General features: G+C 47.4%; 1 protein-coding gene and 1 long non-coding RNA gene across 10 annotated transcripts in view; one reads left to right on the top strand and one right to left on the bottom strand.

Moving 5' to 3' along the window:
* The window catches only part of RNF216 (ring finger protein 216), a 101,247-nt gene that overhangs the window by 5,170 nt on the left and 71,740 nt on the right, over positions 1 to 24,337 (bottom strand). For all 9 annotated transcript variants that reach the window (XM_085893282.1, XM_085893281.1, XM_085893283.1 and 6 more), the window contains 8 exons: positions 23,558 to 23,700; positions 21,751 to 21,801; positions 16,361 to 16,498; positions 12,451 to 12,599; positions 8,290 to 8,368; positions 5,272 to 5,369; positions 3,359 to 3,581; positions 3,042 to 3,102 (listed from right to left, as the gene is read on the bottom strand). In XM_085893282.1, coding sequence (XP_085749408.1) covers positions 3,042 to 3,102; positions 3,359 to 3,581; positions 5,272 to 5,369; positions 8,290 to 8,368; positions 12,451 to 12,599; positions 16,361 to 16,498; positions 21,751 to 21,801; positions 23,558 to 23,700 — 942 coding nt within the window. The remainder of the gene's footprint in view (positions 1 to 3,041; positions 3,103 to 3,358; positions 3,582 to 5,271; positions 5,370 to 8,289; positions 8,369 to 12,450; positions 12,600 to 16,360; positions 16,499 to 21,750; positions 21,802 to 23,557; positions 23,701 to 24,337) is intronic.
* The window catches only part of LOC147022419 (uncharacterized), a 58,760-nt gene continuing 56,370 nt past the window's right edge, over positions 21,948 to 24,337 (top strand). Inside the window, exon 1 of the long non-coding RNA XR_015061239.1 lies at positions 21,948 to 22,644. This is a non-coding gene — a long non-coding RNA (uncharacterized LOC147022419). The remainder of the gene's footprint in view (positions 22,645 to 24,337) is intronic.

Raw genomic sequence — 24,337 nt, 5'->3', positions numbered from 1 at the left:
AGACGGGGGGAGAAGACGGGGGGAGAAGACGGGGGGAGAAGACGGGGGGAGAAGACGGGGGGAGAAGACGGGGGGAGAAGACGGGGGAGAAGACGGGGGGAGAAGACGGGGGAGAAGACGGGGGGGAGAAGACGGGGGGGAGAAGACGGGGGGGAGAAGACGGGGGGAGAAGACGGGGGGAGAAGACGGGGGGAGAGAAGACGGGGGAGAAGACGGGGGGAGAAGACGGGGGGAGAAGACGGGGGGGAGAAGACGGGGGAGAAGACGGGGGGAGAAGACGGGGGGGAGAAGACGGGGGGAGAAGACGGGGGGAGAAGACGGGGGGAGAAGACGGGGGAGAGAAGACGGGGGGAGAAGACGGGGGGAGAAGACGGGGGGAGAAGACGGGGGGGAGAAGACGGGGGGAGAGAAGACGGGGGGAGAAGACGGGGGGGAGAAGACGGGGGGAGAAGACGGGGGGGAGAAGACGGGGGGAGAAGACGGGGGGGAGAAGACGGGGGGAGAAGACGGGGGGAGAAGACGGGGGGAGAAGACGGGGGGGAGAAGACGGGGGGAGAAGACGGGGGGAGAAGACGGGGGGGAGAAGACGGGGGGAGAAGACGGGGGGAGAAGACGGGGGAGAAGACGGGGGGAGAAGACGGGGGGAGAGAAGACGGGGGGAGAAGACGGGGGGAGAAGACGGGGGGAGAAGACGGGGGGAGAAGACGGGGGAGAAGACGGGGGGAGAAGACGGGGGAGAAGACGGGGGGAGAAGACGGGGAGAGAAGACGGGGGAGAAGACGGGGGGAGAAGACGGGGGAGAAGACGGGGGGAGAAGACGGGGGGAGAAGACGGGGGGAGAAGACGGGGGGAGAAGACGGGGGGAGAAGACGGGGGGAGAAGACGGGGGGAGAAGACGGGGGGAGAAGACGGGGGGAGAAGACGGGGGGGAGAAGACGGGGGGAGAAGACGGGGGGAGAAGACGGGGGGAGAAGACGGGGGGAGAAGACGGGGGGAGAAGACGGGGGGGAGAAGACGGGGGGAGAAGACGGGGGGAGAAGACGGGGGGAGAAGACGGGGGGAGAAGACGGGGGGAGAAGACGGGGGGAGAAGACGGGGGGAGAAGACGGGGGGAGAAGACGGGGGGAGAAGACGGGGGGGAGAAGACGGGGGGAGAAGACGGGGGGAGAAGACGGGGGGAGAAGACGGGGGGGAGAAGACGGGGGGAGAAGACGGGGGGAGAAGACGGGGGGAGAAGACGGGGGGAGAAGACGGGGGGGAGAAGACGGGGGGAGAAGACGGGGGGAGAAGACGGGGGGAGAGAAGACGGGGGGAGAAGACGGGGGGGAGAAGACGGGGGGGAGAAGACGGGGGGAGAAGACGGGGGGAGAAGACGGGGGAGAAGACGGGGGGGAGAAGACGGGGGGAGAAGACGGGGGGAGAAGACGGGGGGGAGAAGACGGGGGGAGAAGACGGGGGGAGAAGACGGGGGGAGAAGACGGGGGGAGAAGACGGGGGGAGAAGACGGGGGGAGAAGACGGGGGGAGAAGACGGGGGGGAGAAGACGGGGGGAGAAGACGGGGGGGAGAAGACGGGGGGAGAAGACGGGGGGGAGAAGACGGGGGGAGAAGACGGGGGGAGAAGACGGGGGGGGAGAAGACGGGGGGGAGAAGACGGGGGGAGAAGACGGGGGGAGAAGACGGGGGGAGAAGACGGGGGGAGAAGACGGGGGGAGAAGACGGGGGGAGAAGACGGGGGGAGAAGACGGGGGAGAAGACGGGGGGAGAAGACGGGGGGAGAAGACGGGGGAGAGAAGACGGGGGGAGAAGACGGGGGGAGAAGACGGGGGGAGAAGACGGGGGGAGAAGACGGGGGGAGAAGACGGGGGGGAGAAGACGGGGGGAGAAGACGGGGGGAGAAGACGGGGGGAGAAGACGGGGGAGAAGACGGGGGGAGAAGACGGGGGGAGAAGACGGGGGGGAGAAGACGGGGGGAGAAGACGGGGGGAGAAGACGGGGGGAGAAGACGGGGGGAGAAGACGGGGGGGAGAAGACGGGGGGGAGAAGACGGGGGGGAGAAGACGGGGGGAGAAGACGGGGGAGAAGACGGGGGGAGAGAAGACGGGGGGGAGAAGACGGGGGGAGAAGACGGGGGGAGAAGACGGGGGGGAGAAGACGGGGGGAGAAGACGGGGGGAGAAGACGGGGGGAGAAGACGGGGGGAGAAGACGGGGGGAGAAGACGGGGGGAGAAGACGGGGGGAGAAGACGGGGGGGAGAAGACGGGGGGAGAAGACGGGGGGGAGAAGACGGGGGGGAGAAGACGGGGGGAGAAGACGGGGGGAGAAGACGGGGGGGAGAAGACGGGGGGAGAAGACGGGGGGAGAAGACGGGGGGAGAAGACGGGGGAGAAGACGGGGGGAGAAGACGGGGGGAGAAGACGGGGGGAGAAGACGGGGGGAGAAGACGGGGGGAGAAGACGGGGGAGAAGACGGGGGGAGAAGACGGGGGGAGAAGACGGGGGGAGAAGACGGGGGGAGAAGACGGGGGGAGAAGACGGGGGGAGAAGACGGGGGGAGAAGACGGGGGGAGAAGACGGGGGGAGAAGACGGGGGGAGAAGACGGGGGGAGAAGACGGGGGGGAGAAGACGGGGGGGAGAAGACGGGGGGAGAAGACGGGGGGGAGAAGACGGGGGGAGAAGACGGGGGGAGAAGACGGGGGGGAGAAGACGGGGGGGAGAAGACGGGGGGGAGAAGACGGGGGGGAGAAGACGGGGGGAGAAGACGGGGGGAGAAGACGGGGGGGAGAAGACGGGGGGAGAAGACGGGGGGAGAAGACGGGGGGAGAAGACGGGGGGGAGAAGACGAAGAGGGAGAAGGGGGTGGAGAAGAGGGAGAAGGAGGGTGGAGAAGAGGGAGGAGGATGGAAAAGAAGAAGACGAATAAGAAGAAGAAGAAGGAGTACGAGAAGAAGGAGAAGAAGTAACAAAATAAGGGATCACTTTTCACAAAGGCAAGCATGAATAATGGAGATAAAAACAAATCCATCGGAACACAATACGAACCTTCATTCTGCACTTCTTCAGCCTGTTGTTGAATTTCCACAATGGTTCGCACATCTTCTTCCTAATACATAAGTAAGGTAAGTGAGTAAATATAGAATTTTTTCATATCTAAATTGCAAATGGCCAACACCAAGTGTCTAATCTGGACGAAGCACTCAAAAATCACGAAAACACACTCAAACAAACAAACAAACAAATGAATGGAAAGATGAAAAACATTCCGAAGCTTGCAGATCTAAAGACTGCGGGAATTTCAAGCAAATCAAGTGCCGTGGCGTCCGTCGAGCTCGAAGGGCCGTGGTTGAGTGTGACCCTACCTCAGGGTTGGTCCAGAGTGAGCAAGCGGTGCATCGGCTGCAGGGTTTTCCCGGTTCACGGACGTGCGAGCAGAAATGCTTATAATCGATGTCCTTCTTGCGGCACATGTAGCAGAGATGTGCGCCGCATCGGCACGTCATCTTGTTGCAGCCGTCGATCTTCAACAGCTCAGCTCCACATTTGTGGCACTTCCGTACCAACGTAGCGGTCATCTTCTCCTCCCTGGCAGAAACGGAGAATATTTACGACGGTTAGCGTAAGAAGAGATTCAAAAGGAAGTCTGTTCTGCACCAACCTATTTCTTCCGACCCGATGCAACTGGAAGGTCTTGCAGATAATAGAGCCCTGTCAGACCAATTAAACATGTTCATTCGTGGTTGGTCGCAGTCGGTATTCGTTGGTAGGTGCGGACGCCCTTAAGATTTACGCTCCTGGACGAACGCATTCCCGCAGAGCCAATCAGAGAACAGCAATGTCTCACACCTTCTTCCTGAATCAAATGGCAAACTTCTAGACTGAAGAATGTGAGGACGAGTCGATTCAGCTATGGTAGGACAAATTTGCTTTGCACGATATCACATCGAAAGCTGATGCAAACCGTATTTTAAAATCGAACACCTTCACTCATGCCGTAGAAGCCACTACCGGATCCACAGGTCCCCCTTAACACTCTGATGTCATCACCTCCGTCTGACAAGCAAAACCGCCAAAATTAAGAGACACTTGTTCTGGCGAAATTTCACCCAGGCCATTTCATTGTTCTCCTGTTACTGTACTTTTGACAGTGCTACTATTTTTCAGCCACGCCAGGGGGACCAATCATTGCTTACCTTCTTGGTTTTGCGGAGGAACCCACGATGATCAGTCCTTTGCTGTCTGTTGATGTGGCCTGGTACCTTGTCGCCGCAGAAACTTTCCACAATTTCCGACGATGATCCCACGACAGTCTAGTTGTATCGCTTTGGAAGAAATCTGTTGACGTGGCTTAAGCTCAATGCATACAAGCTGTTATTCTGTGAACACACATCTTCCTTGAAGTTGTGTTTTAAAACTGGCCATTGAGATACTTGCCACAGAGAGATGCTATAGAGTCCTGCTCTATAAATCTACCCTCAACATCTTCCTCGTTCCATACCCCCCAAAATAGCGACTTTCCACGAGTCTGAGTTGCAATGACACAGCCTCACCCTCACGTGCCACGAAGGACAGTTTTGCTTTTCTGAGAAACAGCTAGACCATACGCAGATTCAATTCACTGGTTCATTTGGAATAAACAGATCACAATGACACAAAGTTAAGGTCGGCAGGATATCTTGGAGGTACACGTAATTGGCTCTGAGCTGTCTCGCCTGGGTTCGAATCTCGGCCCATTTATAAACTGCCATCGGTCTGCGAGCACTGGTCGCTGGTCGACATTAAACATCCCACGTTATCGTTCGCGAAGAGGTCAGCTATCATTGGTACGTTGAACAAATTACAAATGCCGGTCCAAGTCACCTTCAGTCGAACGTCAAGACTGGCCAGCCGGTTTGAGAGACTTGCGCGAGACCCGTTCCTGCTGGCCAACCTCAAAAGAAGGTCGGGAAAATTGGAGCCATTAAAGTGGTGGTAGTGCTAGTTGTGGTAATGGTCGAAGTGGTAGGTTGTCACGCCACATGAGAGTTACAGCATTTCTGTCCCTGGCTTTATAACCAGTCAACTGGGTTGTTTAACGGCTAACTCATGAGATTACCTTCTGTGGTGAAGCACTTTCCAGCTTTTCATGCACTTGCCAGGTTGCTGGATGTGTATCAAAACCAATCACCACAAAGTAGAAGAGATGAAACATGATCCCATAACTCGGGCCTATTAAATCAGCATAAATGAACGCAACGAGAACACATGACCTCAAGCTAAAAAATTGTCGACTTACACAGAGACTCGGAATTTTGTGTCCACAGATTTCTCAATCTGCTCGCAGAGTAGACCGATGTGGTCTTTCCACAGCTCCTTGCATTTCCGGCATGATTTCTAAAAAAATAAAAATAAAAAAATAAAGGAGGAGGAGGAGGGGAGCCAAAAACAAACAAAGAAACAAATAAACGCCTCATTTCAAAATCCAAACTCAAACCATTTCAGAATTTTAAGATGACACAAATCGGATGATTATGTCATCAACAGTGTGTCATGTGACATTCTCTGATGAACAGCTTCTCAAATAATGAACGGCAAGATCGACAAGGCAGACACAGAACCCTCAGCGACATCACCAGAAGTTGGATCAGCAAGGGTGCAGATACCTCTCACCTAACGAGAACCACACAGGTTTGAAGACGAAATGATATGGTGGCTTTTTAATTGATTAATTTTTTTTTCTTTTTCTTTACAGGAGCGAGGCTCATGGAAGAGCAAGGTCGAACAGACAAGTGGGACAAACATCAAGGGAACGAACGAAAAGGATGAGGAAAATGAGGAAGACAGGAGTAATGGGGGTAACTGAAGATGGCAAGCAAGATGGTTGGGTAAGGAAAGGTTAATGGGGAAAATAAAGATCATGCGTCAAGATGAGAGGATGACATGAAATGGCAGAGCACTGCTCGTTTGAAGTCCAGGAGGAAAGAGGGAGACAGTTTTTACCCACGTACCCCTTCACACACTCTGTTCAATGATTGCAACCCCATGCTAAACCCAATCCAAAAGCCACAATCAAACCGCACCATTCTGTGTGCACCTGGTTCGGCCAATGCGGAATTGATGGGGTACACCTGCATATGGCGCATGGACACGCCATGGTGGGTGGGATACACTATGCCCCATGAGGGGAATATTAAACGGAATTCTGCGGTGAGACGACAAATTGCAGGAAGATGACATTGCAAGCTGGACAAGAGCTGACGAGACGAGGCGGCCTCAAACTGGGTGACAGACGACACCATTCACCGACGTTTCATCTTCCTGCCATCGAGCTTTTAGGATCACAGAAAGCCATTGGAAAAGCTTGGGGTTTTTCATCCTCCTGCATGCGTTTGAAATTGGCCAATGACTCTTTGGGTATTACTGTACAGGGCCACGCACCACATGCATGGGATGGGTGAACGAATGCTCACACACCCCATGAATGCAACGTGTAGAGAAACAGTTTTCATGTTTTCATCCATCATCATGCATTTCCTGCTTTTAATACGTGTGTCGAAAAACAAGAAGTCGCAAGCGAGAGAACAAAGTGTGTGTAACGGTGCATGATTATTCAATTTTTGGTTCATTAAAACATCGAGGCTACTTAAATTGCACAGTAAGTGCGGTGATTAATCGCCCATCAAGGAAATCCGTATTAAAGAGAAACTTGGGGGAAACAGAACGTTTTTGGCTGTTGAGGTGATTAAGAATGTTGTCCCGTTGCTCTGGCTGCGTAACGAAATGCAAGAACACCAAGACAAGTGTCCAAGATGGGAATGGTACGTGTCCAATGGTTGGAGAATGCCTCGAAAAGCAAAACGAGGATGGTGTCGGAATATTAATACAAGGTTCGTTACTGAAGGTTTGGCATGTGTATGTTTTGTTGTGTGTCTTTAGTCTGTGTTTTACTCTTAATTTCTTTCTTTCCTCTTCCCATGTCATCAATGGAGAGGGGAACTATAGTGTAGTAGATAGTAGAAAAATCGTGCAAATGATGATGCAAGCATCAAATTTGGCATTTCTGTTCTGTTGGATTTCTGATCAAATCTGCCCGATTGGCCATTTGAAAATCCAAATTTTGAAGGAAAAAAATAAAAAATAAAAAATAAAAACAACTTCAAAAAAATTTGAAGTCACAGCTGGCTGAAATTCTTGAAGCGCAAGTGAACATCCCAGAAAGAGAACCAAGGGGAGATGCAGTCATCATTGATGGCTCAGCACTTATCAATGCCCTACCTCCACGCACTTCAAAGATATTTGATGACGATGCTAAAGAAGACATCATCCAAAAGGTGGAATCCTATGGTGCCAGGTACGAGAGGGTGGACGTAGTGTTTGATGTGTACAAGAAGTCAAGTCTGAAGTCTGAGGCAAGGTCGAAAAGGGGGCAAGGAATCATAAGAAGAGTGACAGGAACCAGTAAGACCCCAAGTAACTGGAGAAGCTTTCTTCGAGATGACAGCAACAAGACTGAGCTGTTTCACTTCCTTGCGGAAAAGATGTGTGAAGCACAGACGACAAGCACAGTCATTGTCACAAAAGGAGAAGATGCCATTCGCAACACAAGGAAGTCACTGGATGCTGTGTCTCCATGTTGTCATGAAGAAGCTGACACTCGAATATGTGTACACGCCAGGGATGTAATGACGGATGGTAGCAAGTCCATTATCATTAAGGCTAATGACACGGGCGTACTAGTCATAGCAATATCTGTACTGCCATCCTTACAGGAACTAGGTCTTGAGAACATGTGGATTGCCTTTGGACAAGGAGCCAATGTGCAATGGATTCCAGTCCATGAGGTAGTTTCTGCAATAAGGCCTGAGAAAGCTCGAGGGATCCCATACTTCCATGCGTTCACTGGATGTGACGTCGTGTCTGCCTTCCGCGGTAAAGGGAAGAAAACTGCATGGCAGACTTGGAACGTCTTTGATGATGTTTCTGAAACATTCACCAATCTCAGCCAGCATCCAACATTGATTCGTGATCTTGACTTTTTTGAAAGTTATTTTTTTTTCAAATTTTTCAAAATTTGGATTTTCAAATGGCCAATCGGGCAGATTTGATTAGAATCCCCTGGAGAACAAATGTGCCAAATTTGATGCTTGTATCATTTGCACGATTCCTCTCAAAAATTGCTGTTATCTGCCCCACTATATGCACAAATGAAATACAGTTCAAATTTTGAGCATCCTTGTATTATCATACGTTTCCCCGCAAGATCGACCAAACAAAACACCTTGCTCTGTGGCTTGGAAAAGTGACCTCGACTCACCTTAAGGCACTTGGGATTAGGGCAGGAAAAAAAGATGACATCATCATCCACAAATGCTGCAAAGTCACAATATGGACACCTGTAACGAATGGGTGAGCAAATGTATCGAAGTGCATTAAGAGTAGGATGATCGAAAATAGAACATTCTGTGTCACACATCACAAAAATAGCCAATTTGCAACATGAAACAATCAAACTTTGCAAAAAACAAAAAGACACAGACACAGACACACAATTGTGTCCACATGATCAGGTGATATTTAATGTGAAAATGATCCGTGCCGTTTTGAGATGAACTATTTTGCATGACCTGTTGCTAATGTCATGCAAAACATGACTGATGACTCAGTGCGAGAATCCCAGATTCCCAGCCTTAGTATCGTGTTGCTTTATCCGTATTCCACCAAGGTACCTTCAATATATGTAACAGGTCAGATCAGGTATGGGAGTATTCTGCCAGTACTTCAGGGGCCAACGACTGGCCATACCCCAGGCAGATGTCTGGCCCATCCCATCGATTTGAAATGCTGATCAACCTGCTGCAACCACGAGGCACGTGGTTGGCCCATTGACCTCCTCCACTCACGAGACTCCTTCGCTGAAAGAATCTGGTGAGCAGGATCAGCGTCAAGAAAATGAGCCACATGTCCATGAAGCCGCACCTGACGCTCAGGGACTATGCAGGTAAGAAATCTCATTTGAGTCTCTCAGCAACCGCTCGTTGGAAGAAAAGTCCGGCCAGCGATAGCCAAGGATTCTCTGAAGAGACCTGGAACCAAAGGAATTAAGTCTCCATCCCAAATTCCTGGTCAGAGTCCAACAATCACATCTGCAGAGCAAGACTGGAAGCAACAAGCACCTCAAGACTCAGACGTTCATCCTCCCACACAGGTACAGACAGCACACCGATGTCTATTGACCTCTGGCTCACAGCCAGGAGAAACATGAATATCACTGCCAAGGTAAGCGAGTCTCTCCGTGACCTCAACATCCTCACCACAAATAGGTACAGACAAGATAGCAGCTTCCAAGATGTCATTGAATGCCTGGATCTTAGTTTTGACTCAGGAAACCCGTAATCCCAGCGGCTCCGACTCATCATTCAGCACCTTAAGGGCCCCCAAATGGATAGCCAGAGTCTCTGCAAAGATGGCTGCATCATCTGTGAAATCAAGGTCAGAGATCTTGACATTCCAAAACGATGCACCACAGCTTGATCTCTCTGACATTATCCCCAGAATCCAGTCCGCACAAGTGCTGAAAAGTGAGGTGACCAGCACAAACCCCGAACAAACTCCAGTAACAATTGGAAATAAGTCAGAGATGGTACCACCACATCTTACAGCACTCTCAGTTCCAAAGTATAGTTCAGACATCAGATCGATCAGTTTTAGCGGCAACCAACAAAGACTAAAAGCCTCCAGAGGGCATCCCAATTCACTGAATTGAACGCTTTGCAGAGATCAACATTGGCTGCCAGCAGCCCTCCCAAAACTCTCGTCTGCATTCGGTGAGGACACGAAGAGCAAGGATACGCTCAATCATTGACCTCTTTTGGTGTAAAGCCTGACTGCTCTGGATGCTGGTGCTCAAGCAGATGGTGGCTAACCCCATAAATAATTATCCGAGCAAAGACCTTGCCCGGCACTGAGAGCAGCATCAACCCATAGTAGTTGTTGCAGTCTTGGCGATCACCCTTCCCTTTCCAGAGAGGGACAACAAGGCCCCTCTTCCAGTCAGTTGGGATGATGCCTGTGTTCCAAGCAGAGCACAGAACTGCATGCAACAACATGAGTGCAGCATTTCCACCAGCCTTGAGAAGTTAAGGCTGGATGCCACAGATCCCAGGAGCTTTACCTCATTTCAACTGGTTCACCGAGGCCTGTGTTCCACAAACAAAGGTGGACCACAGTTGATTAGAGGGTCAGCAATAGGGACTGCAATACCCCGAACATCCAAGTCGACAGCTGGTGGATCAGCCTGATACAGCCGCTCAAAGTAACCAGCCCAGTGGGCCATCACTTCGGATTTCTCTGTCAAGAGCCACCACCCTCTGCTCCAATTTCAGTACACCGAAGTACAGACTTGGAGGAACGCAATGCACAAATTCCCCTGTAAGCAGGACGAGCATCACCTGAACACAGGTGATGCGCCACCCCCTCACAGAATCCTGGCACATTGGCCTCCTTGTCCACCCCCAGCCACGGAGAGTTTTACTTCTCAACTCCCTGAACAGCTCAGCTCTGCCATTAAGCCTGACCCGGTGGCTGGTCAATGGTATCCAGTATCCCTTGAGACACAAAATTCTTCTTCGTCCAACGGTGAGTTCCAAGACATCCACGGGCAACATCAAGGATGGTGGTCTTGAAGGCACTCCACAATTCTCCAGTTTTCCCCAAAGCACCCAGACCCCCCCAAATCTCCACTCAGCTTGTACGCAAACTCAACTACCCACTTATCCTTGAGCTTGCCAACATCCAGCCCAGGCAGGGATGGTACCATTCTCACAGATTTAATCTGCAACTTCATAGTTGCTACCACAAGTCTGTGGTCAGTATTGAGGAACTGAGCACTCCAGGAGACCCTGCAGTTCTGGGTAATCCTCCAGCGACCATCATCAAGTACATGTCAATCTCCTTTGCCACACCACCAGCGTTGGAATACCAAGTCCAGCAATGAGCCTGTGGGTGCTGAAACCATGAACCGGCCACACAAAGTGCACGACTTCTTTCAAACTTGCTGCTAATCTGGTTCACAGTTCCAGACCCATGGGGATCAACACATGTCTCATAACCATCCCTATCAGTTCCAATCGATGCAATGAAATCCCCCAAGACTAGAAGAGTATCTCGCCTGGGGCACTGATCAACCACAGACTCGAGCGTGGCATAGAATGCGTCCTTCACGGTGAGATCACTTGCCTCAGTCGGAGCATACACAGAGACCAGGTAAACGACACCCAAGGAGTGACAAATCCTTCGTCTCGTAATACACTCGTTGACCGGTGTTCACTCAATTATCATTTGAATCAGCTTATTGGACACAGCGACAGCAACTCCTTGGGCATGGTAACCATCAGAGCGACCAGACCAATAGCAAGTGTCACCACCCGCCATGATCTTGCCACTATCCAGTCTCCGAACCTCAGAGAGTGTTGCAATACCGATGTTCAAATGCTTGAGCTCAGATAACAGACAGGTGATCATCCTCTCTTTGGGATAGTGCATTCCAGGCACTCACCCGAAGGAACCGCCTCAGGCTAACTTAAGGAGACCGCCATCTGGTGCACGACACCTTAGCACCACCCTGACGTACACTTCCGCAATGTGACCCAGGAAGGTTACCCCGTGGTTTTCCTCCGATCAAATAGTGGGGATCCCGAACGCTTTGACCCAATCCCATCATCCGGTGAGCTTCCCTGCGGAGGGCAGCTGCACAGGAGGTACTCCCATGGAGTGGGTTTTAAATTCTCTTTGCATAGCAGCAACACAAATATCTTGGTATATCTGAAGTTGTTCATGCTTCATATGAAGGACAAGCTCATCCACGAACTTTAAGGTGCGTTCACCTTAAAGTCTGTCCTGGATCGCAAATAAATCGCCTTCTCTCCGAGAAGTCTGCATGAACACAGCTCAAGCATTTGCTCCAGCATGACTTACTCGGGTTAAGAACTGCCCTCTAGTAAAAGCACTCTCACCAGCATGGGTTCACGGTCAGCAATTCAGTGGACATTTGATTGGATACAATTCCTCGTGGAATGGCTTGCCAGCTGGGAATTCTCTCCACACTGATGAAATCCAGTGAACCATAAACGATTCCGTGGACCAACTCCCTTCGCGGGTCGAGAAGCGGCTGGCATTGCCAAAGAAGGTTCTGAAGCCAATCATCTGACTGTTACAGCAGGTAGCGAGCTTAACGCACATGCTCATGTAGAAAGAAATTCGGTACTATCGCCAAAAACAACAACAAAAGAACAAACAAACTAGAGCATGGAGTTCAGACATTCCTTTTGGTGTCATCCTTCACCGAAAAGATACGAACATACAAAACAAGGAGAGGTATTTCTTGAACAAAACAAAGGCGAGCTTAGCTCACAATGGGCAGTGGTAATAGAAGGGTAAGGGGGGGGGGGCAAAGGGTTGGTGGTGGAACTCGACCAACCTGTCAAGATTATTGTTGAGGACAACGGAGATGGATTCCTCGACTTCACGTTCATTGTATTTTTGGAAGACTTTGGCTGGTAAGACGGTTTCGAGTTGTGCATGAGGAAAGCTGGCGAGGCACTTGGTTTCCATGCACTGAAGTTCTGCCTGTCGTCACATGCGTGCATGCACGTGCACACACACACACGCACACACACGGGACAACCATTTTCCTCAACACAATCTCATTTCTGCATGTGCACTTGACACGTCAAATTTCAACACTGCACCACATTTCTCCATGTTCATCCTTCCCGCTGACACTTCTTTGCGCATCATACAATGATCGCATGAAAGACAATAAATAAACAAAACAAAAAAAAAAAAAAAAGAGGATGCATGAAGTTATTACTTGGGTCATCCCCAAAGCTATGTTACCCCATTCTTTTGATGTCAGCACAATTTTCACAGCATATCCTGATCTTACTTATTTGTCTCCTCTCCATCTCCCTCTCTCCATCTCCCTCTCTCATTGTCCCTTGTTCCACTTTGACAAATGCATTGATCTATTACCCCGTCCCACCACCACACCTGGCCAACCAATAAAACGAGCATTGAATTCCAGTGAATAGTCTTCAACTTGGAATATCCGGGAGTGAGGGGGGGGGGAACAACTCAACCAAAAATGTCAATCTGTTATGAAATCACAGTGAAGGCTCAATTAGACTCGGCCATCAGATCAATTTAAAACAAGTAATAAAAGAATGAGGAAGTTGCAGTTGAAGCATCATCATCATCATCACAGTATTCTTTGAGTTCGGATTTTCAAACTTTGATGTCAAAGTCACAGAACAAAACTAAATGATGAAGCGATGATTCGGAAAGCTCGTCCAATCCTGCACTTCCGCACAGCATGGCCGAGCGAACTCTTTCAAATTCAACTCAAGTGCACGAAAGGACCCTTGAAAAGTACATGTGCAAGTAAAAATGAGGCCTCAGGAAGTTGGTTTGATTGGGAGAGGGTCGGACGTTTTTGATTCAATACCAAGTTGAGATCGAAGCTTTGGACTATTCTATTTGAATATCCAGTAGGTTTGGAATAGTCAGCCTCCTGGTGGTTGCTTAACGGTTTAGGTGGCTGGCTTATGATCTTAAGGTCGTGAGTTCAAGCCCCGGTCGGGCCATAAATAACACCATGTGGGTTGACTAAGCCTGTCACCCTTCCAAGGTTTGCAAAATGAATACCATCTCATGGAAAATGAGCCGATCGACGATCCTGCATCGTCGCGGCGACCCGTCCAGGATTGTGTCCCCGAGCCAATTTGCAACCCTATGCGCCTGACATTGCAAAAGGAATGATTAATATAGTTATGATTGGAGTAGTCAGGGCCGTGTGATGCGATGGTAACCACAGAAACTTGAGATATCACTCTGGGGCAAAGACTGCACGTCACACAATGCTGCGGTGGACCCCATTCGTCAATTTCTGCTTCCTGACAGAGAATTCACAAAAATAGGGGAACAATTAACTCGTACGTTTCACCACCAATGCCCTTGTGACTCGCTCGTCTCTTATCCTTGATCTACCATTCACCACCACGCAACTCCACACTCGGTCATGCACTAAATACACGTGTGGTGAAAATCTGAGCTCGTCATTTCCACCGAATAAAGCCGACTTTTTCGAACCGGATTTGCCGAGTTTTATGTTGTCGTATCTTGTCTTTGTGCTGTTGCATCTCGTGTAATATTTCATGTAAATTTGTTGGTTGTTTTTGCTATTCTTTTTGTTCTATTTCCTTTCGTATCACATTCAAGGCTTGACAAGGCTTATCCTCGGATAGAAAGTCTGAAATATAATTGTGTCAGTGTTCCTCGTTTTGTTTCTTTCTTCCCAGGTATCTTGTTTCGACCTTCTCAACATTAACTTATTTCCTTTCCTTGCTCAAGAAGAAAAGAAGAAAAAAAACAAAAAAACAACCATTTTGCACTCTATAACGATTCTCATTTCTAATTGAATTTCCATCTGCTTATAGGTTTTACTGTTTTTTTCTCCCCCCACCCCTTTTTTCTCAATATCTCCAAACTGAATCGACATTAAACGAAAACACTTCTTCCTCCTTTAAAAGTACTGTTGGACCCCGCTATTCAGGGAATCGCACATATTCGCAGGTCGTAAAGTGGGACCTGCTTCTACATTCGCGCTTTGTGCATTTGCGGGTTTTATAAATTTATATTATTTTTCTTTTAACACGTCAGGACTGGTCTCCAATATCCACCTGAGAAATTGGAAATCAGCAAACGTAAAAAGGTGCATAAAATGGATCCCCTCAACTATAGCCCAATTAGCTCACTTCTAATCATCAGCATGGTCATGGAATCAATAATCGCAGGTGATATTAAATCTTTCCTTTTCTCCAACAACCTCATCTCAGATCATCAGTTCGGATTCAAACCTGGTCACTCAACCTTGGACATGCTGCTTCTACTCACCCAACAATGGTGGAGTCCCTCAATATCAGACATGAGATCAGAGCCTTCTCTCTGGACATATCTCGAGCTTTGGAGAGCAAGGCAGGATGCCAGACTTTATCAAAACTGTCTGCCTATGGAATCCAAGGCCAACTCCACTCTTGGATTACTGATTTTGTCCACTCTCCTAGTCGACGTGTGGTTGTCACCAGAACCAATTAATCGCCTCTCCTCCTGTCAAGCATGGAGTACCACAAGGCAGTATTCCGGGGCCCGTATTATTCCTAATCTTCATCAATCATCTCACTGACTCTCTGGAAAATCCTCTTCAACTCTTTACTGATGACTCTACTCCCTGCCATGACCTCCCTCATCCTTCAAACAGACAGGCAGCATCCTCTTCCCAAATCTGTCTCCTCAGACCTTAACAAAACGTGTATTCTTCCATCTCCTCAGACCTTGACAACTCAAAAGTTGGTCAAACACTTGGAATACGTCTTTCAACCTGACAAATCTCACTCTCTCACTCAATCTCTCTCTCGAAAAGAACTGTCTGGCAAACCCTCCCATCTACTTTCTTAACAATCCATGGAGTACTCCTCTCTGGGCTGGCTCCCCCGCCTCAAATATTGCTCAGATTGACACCATGGAATTGAATGATGCCAAGGCCTTGAAGATTATTGGAATCTCCTGCGATGAAGCAGAGTCTATGGGGAGATCACTACGTCATTGCAGACAGGTCTGTGGACTCTGTCTTCTCCCACCTCCTTTCTGGTCTTGCACCCTCTGCTCTTTCCATGGCCTTCCCTCCACACCCCCCCCCCCCGGCCCCGGGTTCTGCAGGACAAACACGGTCCACAATCAACCCCTTCTGGATAAACTACCGAAATCCAGGACCACTGCTCATCTACACTCATTCATTCCTCTTTTCTCTCGCTTGTGGAACAAACTTCCACATTTTCTTCAATCTCTTTTATTTCCCCGACAGGTCTTCAAGAGAGCTGTTCACCACAATCTCAGATCGTCCTCAATCAAAATCATCTATTCTCCCGTCGTTCACCCAATCCCTCATCCTTCCAAATTTCCAGTTTTCTTCTGTATCCATCTTGTCCACCCCATGCATCCTCTCCTGCTCCTTGTTCTTCCCCACACCCATTGTTTGTCCAAGTCTGCCTCAACCTTGGCCTTTAATTCTGCTGTTGGTGTTTCCTCCCTCTCTCAACTGTTCCTTTTGTCCTGTTGGGTCCTGATCCATTCAGTGCACCAATTCTAGCTCTTCCACGAGGCTCGACGATGTATCCAAAAATAAAATAAAAAATCATACCAATGACTGATCCTCTCTGTGCAAGAGTTACACTCGGCGAGTGGAGGGTGGGGGATTGATTCAGGGGTCAACCTTGAAATGCTGAGACTCGAGTGCAGCACATGACAAACATGAGCAAAACGCCAATGCTTACCTTCCCAGCACCAAACACTGCTTCCTGTGCATATCGCACGAGGCAAGTTTTGCAGAACAAGTGGCCATCGTTGCACTGTGTGATCTCTTCAAACACAAATTCTCCATAACAGCAGCCACACTCGATAAGCTGCCCATCCTGCAGGTTCATAAATAGTACAATTATTATTATTTTTTTCCTAATGGATACAGCCAATTATTTTCCATTTCAAAAGTTAAATTCTGCTTCGTATTATCAATGTAAAAATAAACATTTATTTGTGCACTTGTATTCAGGGCTGTCAGGATGGCCTGGAGCACATTCTTAACCGCCAGTCCACAGACCGGGAAGGAGAGCTGCCGGTTCGCGGAGTAATGCCAGAATTTTGATTTTACAGCCACACACCTGCCAGTGATGCCTGACAAATCCATATATATATATATATATATATATATATATATATATATATATATATATATATATATATATATATATATATATATATATATATATATATATATATATATATATATATATATATATATATATATATATATATATATATATATATATAATGACCGTTTTTACAGCCATTTTTCCCTGCTGTGCAGGGGTTTGGCTTTTCTTGAGGCAGTTTTTTATGGCCGGATGCCCTTCCTGACGCCAACCCTGGTCGCCTCTTACGACACACAGGGATATGGTACACCTATTCTAACCGGGGCATACACCGGGACCAGTACACTGGTACTCATTTCGACGACCTCGGAAGGATGACAGGCTGAGTCAACCCCCTGGTGTTAATTCAGCAGCCAACGGGGCTTTAACTCAGGACCCTGGGATCCCAAGCCACCACCCTAACCATTAAGCCAACACCACGCTATATATATATATATATATATATATATATATATATATATATATATATATATATATATATATATATATATATATATATATATATATATATATATATATATATATATATACATATACATACATACACTAAAACCTTATTAGAGATGTATGACATGCTGAAGTATAGAAAGTAAAGACCATTAATTACGTGGTTCCCAATTGGCCATCCGCGATCATTTAATCGCTGATCTTTGTTGGTCCCTGTTGAGAAGAAGGTTAAGCACCACTGGCCTCGATATACGTATACTTTCATCAAAGCAGTCCAGCCTGGGTTTGAATCCCGACCCACAAATAAACTGTCATCCCGGAGTTTCACAGGCATGGTGATTCATCAATGTGTGTGCCCATCCCTCGGATGGGCGTTCCGTCTGCCGGCATTAGTTGGACGTTAAAGATCCCATGATGTACTTTGTGAAGAGCAGACGAGCTATCTCCAGCACCCTGGCCAAGTTAAAAATTCCTGCCCAAACGTCCTGTGTTGGGGTGGTGACCCATTCAGGATTGAAAGTTGTAACCCTTGCCATAGAAACTGCTTCTGCAGAACTGACACTCTGCATAGAACATGGTTCATGAGCTCTTGCAATGGGGAGGGGGGGGAGGGGGGGAATTCCTCAACTCTGCACTTAAAATCTTCTGCTGCACCCCAAGGTTGTGTATTGTGCCACCAATGTGACACAAATGTGGGGGATAATAATGTTAAATAAAATTATCAACAACAGATAGGAAAAATGTGCAAACCACACCATAAAAAGGTGCAAAAACTGATCCCTTAACGATGAATCTATCAGATTACTTCCAATCATCAACAAAGTCATGGAATCCATAATCACAGTTGATACGAAATCCTGCCTTTTCTGCAACAACCTCATCTCACGTCACCAATTTGGTTTCAGACCAGGTCACTCCACCATGGACATGCTGCTTCTCACCAAACTATGGATGGAGGCCCTCAATGTCAGACATGAGATCAGGGCCTTCTCTTGAGACATCTCGCGTGCTTTTGACACAGTCTGGATCCCGCCTTGCTATCCAAACTCTCTGCCTATGGCATCCAAGGCCAACTCCATACATGGCTTCCTGACTTCCTCTACTCTCATAGTGAATGTGTGGCACTCAATGGAATCCTTTCATCTCCTCTCCCTGTCAAGGATGGAGTGCCCCCAAGGCAGTGTTCTGGGTCCAGTCCTATTCCTGATCTTCATCAGTGAACTCTCTGACTGTGGAAAATCGTGTGTGTGTGTGTATGTGTATGTGTATGTGTATGTGTATGTGTATGTGTATGTGTATGTGTATGTGTATGTGTATGTGTATGTGTATGTGTATGTGTATGTGTATGTGTATGTGTATGTGTATGTGTATGTGTATGTGTATGTGTATGTGTATGTGTATGTGTATGTGTATGTGTATGTGTATGTGTATGTGTATGTGTGTGTGTGTGTGTGTGTGTGTGTGTGTGTGTGTGTGTGTGTGTGTGTGTGTGTGTGTGTGTGTGCGCACTGATGACACCACCATTTGCTGTGACATCCCTCATCCTTCAGACAGGCAGGATGCAGCCTCTTCCCTCTATTCAGACCTTGACAAAATCACAAGCCGGTCAAACACTTGGAATACATCTTTCAATCTTTTTCATCTTTCAAACTGCTCACCTTCACTCTTTCATTCCTCTTTATTCCCGCCTTTAGAATAAACTCCCCCACTCTATTCTTTCCCATTCTTCCCTCCAGGCTTTCAAAACAGCTGTTCACCACCACTTCTCATCATCCCCCGTCCAAATCCTCGATCTTTTCTACCCCCGATAATCCACCCAAGCCCGCCTCCTTCAAATTCCCTGCTTTCCTTCCTGAAAGTCCCCGTATCCATCCTGTTTTCCCCATGTTCCCTGTCCCATCCCTCTCCCTTCCACAGATCTCCTAATGTCTCTGTTCACCACTGTTTTGTCCCTCCCACTCCTGCCCCTCGTCTCATGCCCCCTTGATGTGCGTTGTGTGTTAGCTCTCACACGAGCCTCGACAAGGTATACAAAAATTTTTTTAAAAATCCTGACAAATGACTCTCTCACCGTCTCTCTCTGAAAGGACTATCTGGCAAACCCTATCCACCTTTTTAACAATCCTGTTGAAGAAGTCGTCATTAAAACCCCTCTGCATCACTATCCGCCACGATCTTTCTTGGACAAACCACATTTCAAAGTTGGCCTCCAAAGCTCGTCACCGACTCGGCATCACATCCTCTGTCATGCAAAAGTCCTTCCTTGGCACACCTGAACTGCCATCCACCGACAAGGCCTTTGGCCACAGCTTGATAGAATACTGCTCTCCCCTCTGTGCTGTTTCCTCTGCCTCACATATTGCTCAGCTTAACACCATGGATACCAAGACCTTGAAGATCATGGGAATGTCCTGTGATGAATCTGAGTCAATGGGCCTGTCACTTCCCATTGCAGATGAGTCGGTGGTCTCTCAGTCTTCGACCACCTCCTTTCTGGTCTTGCCCCCTCTGCTCTTTCCGTGCTTTCTTCCTCCCTATCGTTTCTGCAGGGCTCGCACGGTCCACCATCAACCCCCTTCTGGTGAAACTACCAAAATCCAGGAACACTGCACACATCCACTCACTCATTCCTCTTTTCCCCCCCACCTGTGGAACCAACGTCCACATCCTCTTCAATCCTATTCTTCCCTCCAGGTCTTCAAGACTGCTGTCCACCACCATCTTAGATCATCCCCAATCCAAAACCATGATCTTTTCTACCCTCATTAACCTATTCTCCAACCCCCAAGCCCTCCTCCCTCCCAATTTCCAGGTTTTCCTCTGTATCCATCTTGTCCACCACGTGAATGTTCCAGTAACCCTCATCCCTTATTTGTCCATCTCCATCTATTTTATCCTCTGGCCCTGCTGTTGGTGTTTCCCTCAACTCTTTCTGCTGTTCCTTTTGTTCTGTTGTGTCCTGATGCATTCAATGTTGTAGCGCGTCTCTGACCTTGTAATAAAAGAAGAAAAATAATAATAAAAACGATTCATGGGACGTGGAACTTTATATCAATTTTTTTGAAAATTAATTACTTTTGGGAACCTCAACTGTATTTCGACGATTTTCCCCAATGATGAATTACGTTTCTCCGAGGGTGTCGAGAGGCGAGGCGAGGCCTACGCACGAGCATGTCATGGCCAACATTTTGGCTTCACAGGCGATTGTATTTTCAGGTACATTTACACTGATTTTTCAACAAAGTGGGGCGAGTTTCAAATTGAACTTCACTTTGACATGAATCTCCAGAGATTGTTCGATGGGATTTTATTCAGTATTTAGTGCCAGCAATCGAGATCGAGATTCACAGCATCCGAAGCAGCGAGCATGAGCGGAGCATTGGCTGTACTATACGGACAGTTTCCCTCGTGCATCGAATTGCAGGTTATATTTTTTTATAAATATATATTTTTTTAACTACTTTTTTGTAATCAAGCTCTTGGAAGTCTGTGGAGAATTACACACACAAAACTAGAAGGGCACTCGTTAGAGCGCATACCTCCAGCACGTAATGCCTGATCCACGAGAACATATCGGGACCAATCAACACATTCTTGTAATACCATGCTATACACTACTATATCATTTTTGGCCCGATCACTCAATGGTGAAGAATCACTTTAAAAATTAAATAACTCTCATATCCAGATCCGGATTCGGATCTTCACCAAAATCGAATCAGTTCTTCCTTGCCACACACCCAACCTGTCCACCAAGTTTCATCCGAATCCGTCGACAACTTTTTGTGATATTGTGCTATATATCGTTTTTGGCCCTCTCTCTCTCTCTCTCAATGAAGAATCACTAAAAATTCTAGTAGTCGGATCCGGATCTTCACCAAGATCGAATAATTCCTTCCTTGCCACAAAATTTCATCCGGATCCATCCACAACTTTTTGAGATATCCTGTACACAAGCAGACAAAGACAGACAGGCAAACAACAGACAGAAAGGGGTGAAAACAACCTCCTTCACCTTCGGTGGTGGAGGTAAACAGACAATACAGTGAATATTTATTTGTAATTTGACATAATCTTCACTTTTTTCTGTAATTTACTGCATTCTGGCGGGGGGGTTTTTTATCCATGTCAGAATTTTCCATGAATTCTGTCCATTTTCTGAAATCATGGAAAAAATCACTCACTCCAAATGGAGCCCTCGAAGGGGAATTTCACCCCCAATTCAAAACGCAGCACCACATATCCAACCACAAACAGGAGCGCAGCGGCATGCGTTCTTCCAGCGAATCAGGTGCAGAACGACATCCAGCAAACACCAGCGTACGTCAACATCATTTACAAGGATAACAGCAAGCAATGGACAAATGAACAAAGAACATGAGATTTCAACCCAGGATCCCAACATGATGAGCCAAGGTTTCAGAGGGGAATGCTCAACAGGGCAACTCAAGAAATGTTGAAAAGTTGAATAAGAAGGAAGTATCAAATGGAGTCAACCCGAAATGTACCGTGGTATACTGCTCCTCGTTCATTTGCATTGCGAGTTTGAAGTCCTTCATCTGTCAGGCAGGGGTTGAGGGGTTGGGGGAGGGTTTGGACAAGGGTGTGCCACGTCACAATAATAGAGAAAGAGCAATTTATTTGAATAGCTCTCCAATTAAATGATCAACAACAACAAAAAAAAATTGTTAAATCATCATCCCGTCATCACCCCAAAATTAGATCACAATCTATTTTATAAAATCTCATCAATCGTTACGTATACGTGTATAGTTGCATCAATGCATTTATTTAAAACAATACTATATAAATAATTCAGCTTGAATGCTTGTTTGTTAAATGCACTCCTGAACCGACGGAATGAGTTCAAATTTGGAGTTTTTTTTTTTTTTTGAAGTCACGGGGGTTCGGGAGGGGGCGACGATACAAATGATTTTTGTAAATATGTACCATATAGTGCCACCCACCACACTCGGTGGCTTAACGGTTCAACATTAGAGCATCCACTCAGTCTGGGAGGTCTGTGGTTCAAACCCTGACCGAGTTATACCAGACTTCAAAAATAGTTGGTGCTGCTTCCTTGCTTGAAACTCAGAATTTGAAAGGATAGAGGATGGACAAAACACTGGGAAGGCACTGGCAAACCACTGCTTTGGCAGCACCAAATAGCATCACCTGGTGGTGGTGGGTAAGGGTATTACAGGTCAACTGTGGAGATGACTTACATTTTTTGCATTGTACATGTGACATCGTGCAAGTGCTTTACTGACCCCTCCCAGAGGGAGGGGTATTGACCTCTCGCCGGAATCCTAATGCAAGATGGCGGAGAGAGCGAATGCGAACGGAGATTCAAGCCCTGAGTACTTGATGCTGTGATTCTTAACGCAGTACTACGACGATAGGTGAGGCTTCACCGAGGAGTCAGCATTCCTACGTTCATCTGAATCGGCACTCCCTCCACGGCGCTTGACCGTCTTCGTCAATCGGCTATGCCTACGGTTTACTTCCCACGAGGCAAGAGTCGAGGCCTACTCGCATTTTTCAATCCCTATGGCTTTTAAAGCTCGTGATCGTGCTGATGAGATAGTCTTGCGCTATTTTCGGCCTCTGGCACACTGCGAACCTGAACTGGGTTTTTTTTTGTTTTTTTTTAAACAGGCTGCACCGTCAAGGGCTTTACATTACCTGCGTACTTGGTGCGCAGTTTACGCCATACTTCAGTAATTTATTGCGGCCTCATTGAGAACATTGTGTTCAGTTTTGGTCCCCACATCACATCTGAGGAAGGACGAAGCTGCCATAGAGCAGATATAGCGTCGAGCGGACAGCGTTAAGATCAGGAGGCATAGCTTGAGGGTAAAAAAAAAAAGCAACAGTAAGGACAGTTTTAAGGCAATGGTCTTTCAGTCAGAGAGGTTAATAAGTGGAATAGTCTCCTAGGAAAGGTAGCGACAGCAGAAGGGTGGATAAGTTCACATGGATATAGGTACATGGATTCATTGGAGATTGAGGGGTATAGCGATATTGGCTTATGTGGATGGGTAATGATATTGTGGTTGGTGCAGTGCAGGCATGATGGGCCTATTAGCCTCCTCCTGCACCAAATTTCATTGTGTAATTTGTAAGTATTTAAAGAAACCATGTGGTAACATTATATATTTCACTACCATTGTCCGTTGAGGTGAAACTATGACTTTACACAATTTGTTCGAAGAAGAAGAAGAGGAATCAAAAATGGGAGGAAAAAAAACAAACCACAAAACAATTTACTGATGACAAAACCAAAGCAGGAAAAATGACCGTTTGGTCCCCTACCTCCGCCATTTCCTTGACCTTCCTCTGATAGAATTCCAATTCCCGCTTCAGCTCGATGTGCAGATTATTTTCGAACAGGGGAGAAGAGCTGTACTTCCTGGGCCGCTCCAAGAGATGTACCATAAGAGCAGTAGACACCTCGCCTACAAATGACATTTGTCACACCACACCTTCATTTTACTTTTTACAGTATTATTTGAACAAACAGTGCAAGTGAGTAAGTGAGTCATGAGGAAGAACATAGAAGACTGTTTTCTGAACGTTATCTCCTTTGGGGTGAAATGGCTGATTGGTGGAATGAAGGTATCAAAATCATGATCAACAAGTAGAGGTACATTCAAAGTGCAGTGCCCCCATGCCAAATAAATAAATAACAAATCCTCCAGCGTCCGATATTGCCGGAGCACCTTCGGCGCCAGGCGATGCCGACGCACAGCACATGGAGACGGAATTGGGAGGGTGCATCGTACAGTAATTAAAATAAACAATAATAATCATAAAATAATTTATTTATCAATTGCCTAATAGTACACCAAAACCAGCACCGTTTCCATTTGAATCTGTAATTTTTTGAAAGTTAATTCATCAAAAAATGAATAATTAATCGATTAATTGATGAATCAATAAATCAAAAATACCATTTTATAGCCAAATCACCTTGTTCAATTTCGTGTCCAAATATCAGTTTCCGAGCTCAAAAGGTGCCCGAGATATTGCCCAAGATGAGAAAGAAAATAAATAAGTAATTAAGAAATGGATGATAATAAAGTAATTAATCAA

The sequence above is a fragment of the Eptatretus burgeri genome, chromosome 8, assembly GCF_056783735.1.
Source record: "Eptatretus burgeri isolate ZD-2024b chromosome 8, Ebu_testis_v1, whole genome shotgun sequence".
NCBI lineage: Eukaryota > Metazoa > Chordata > Myxini > Myxiniformes > Myxinidae > Eptatretus > Eptatretus burgeri.
The sequence above is the reverse complement of the archived record's forward strand: the minus strand, read 5'-3'. Positions and strand labels throughout refer to the sequence as shown.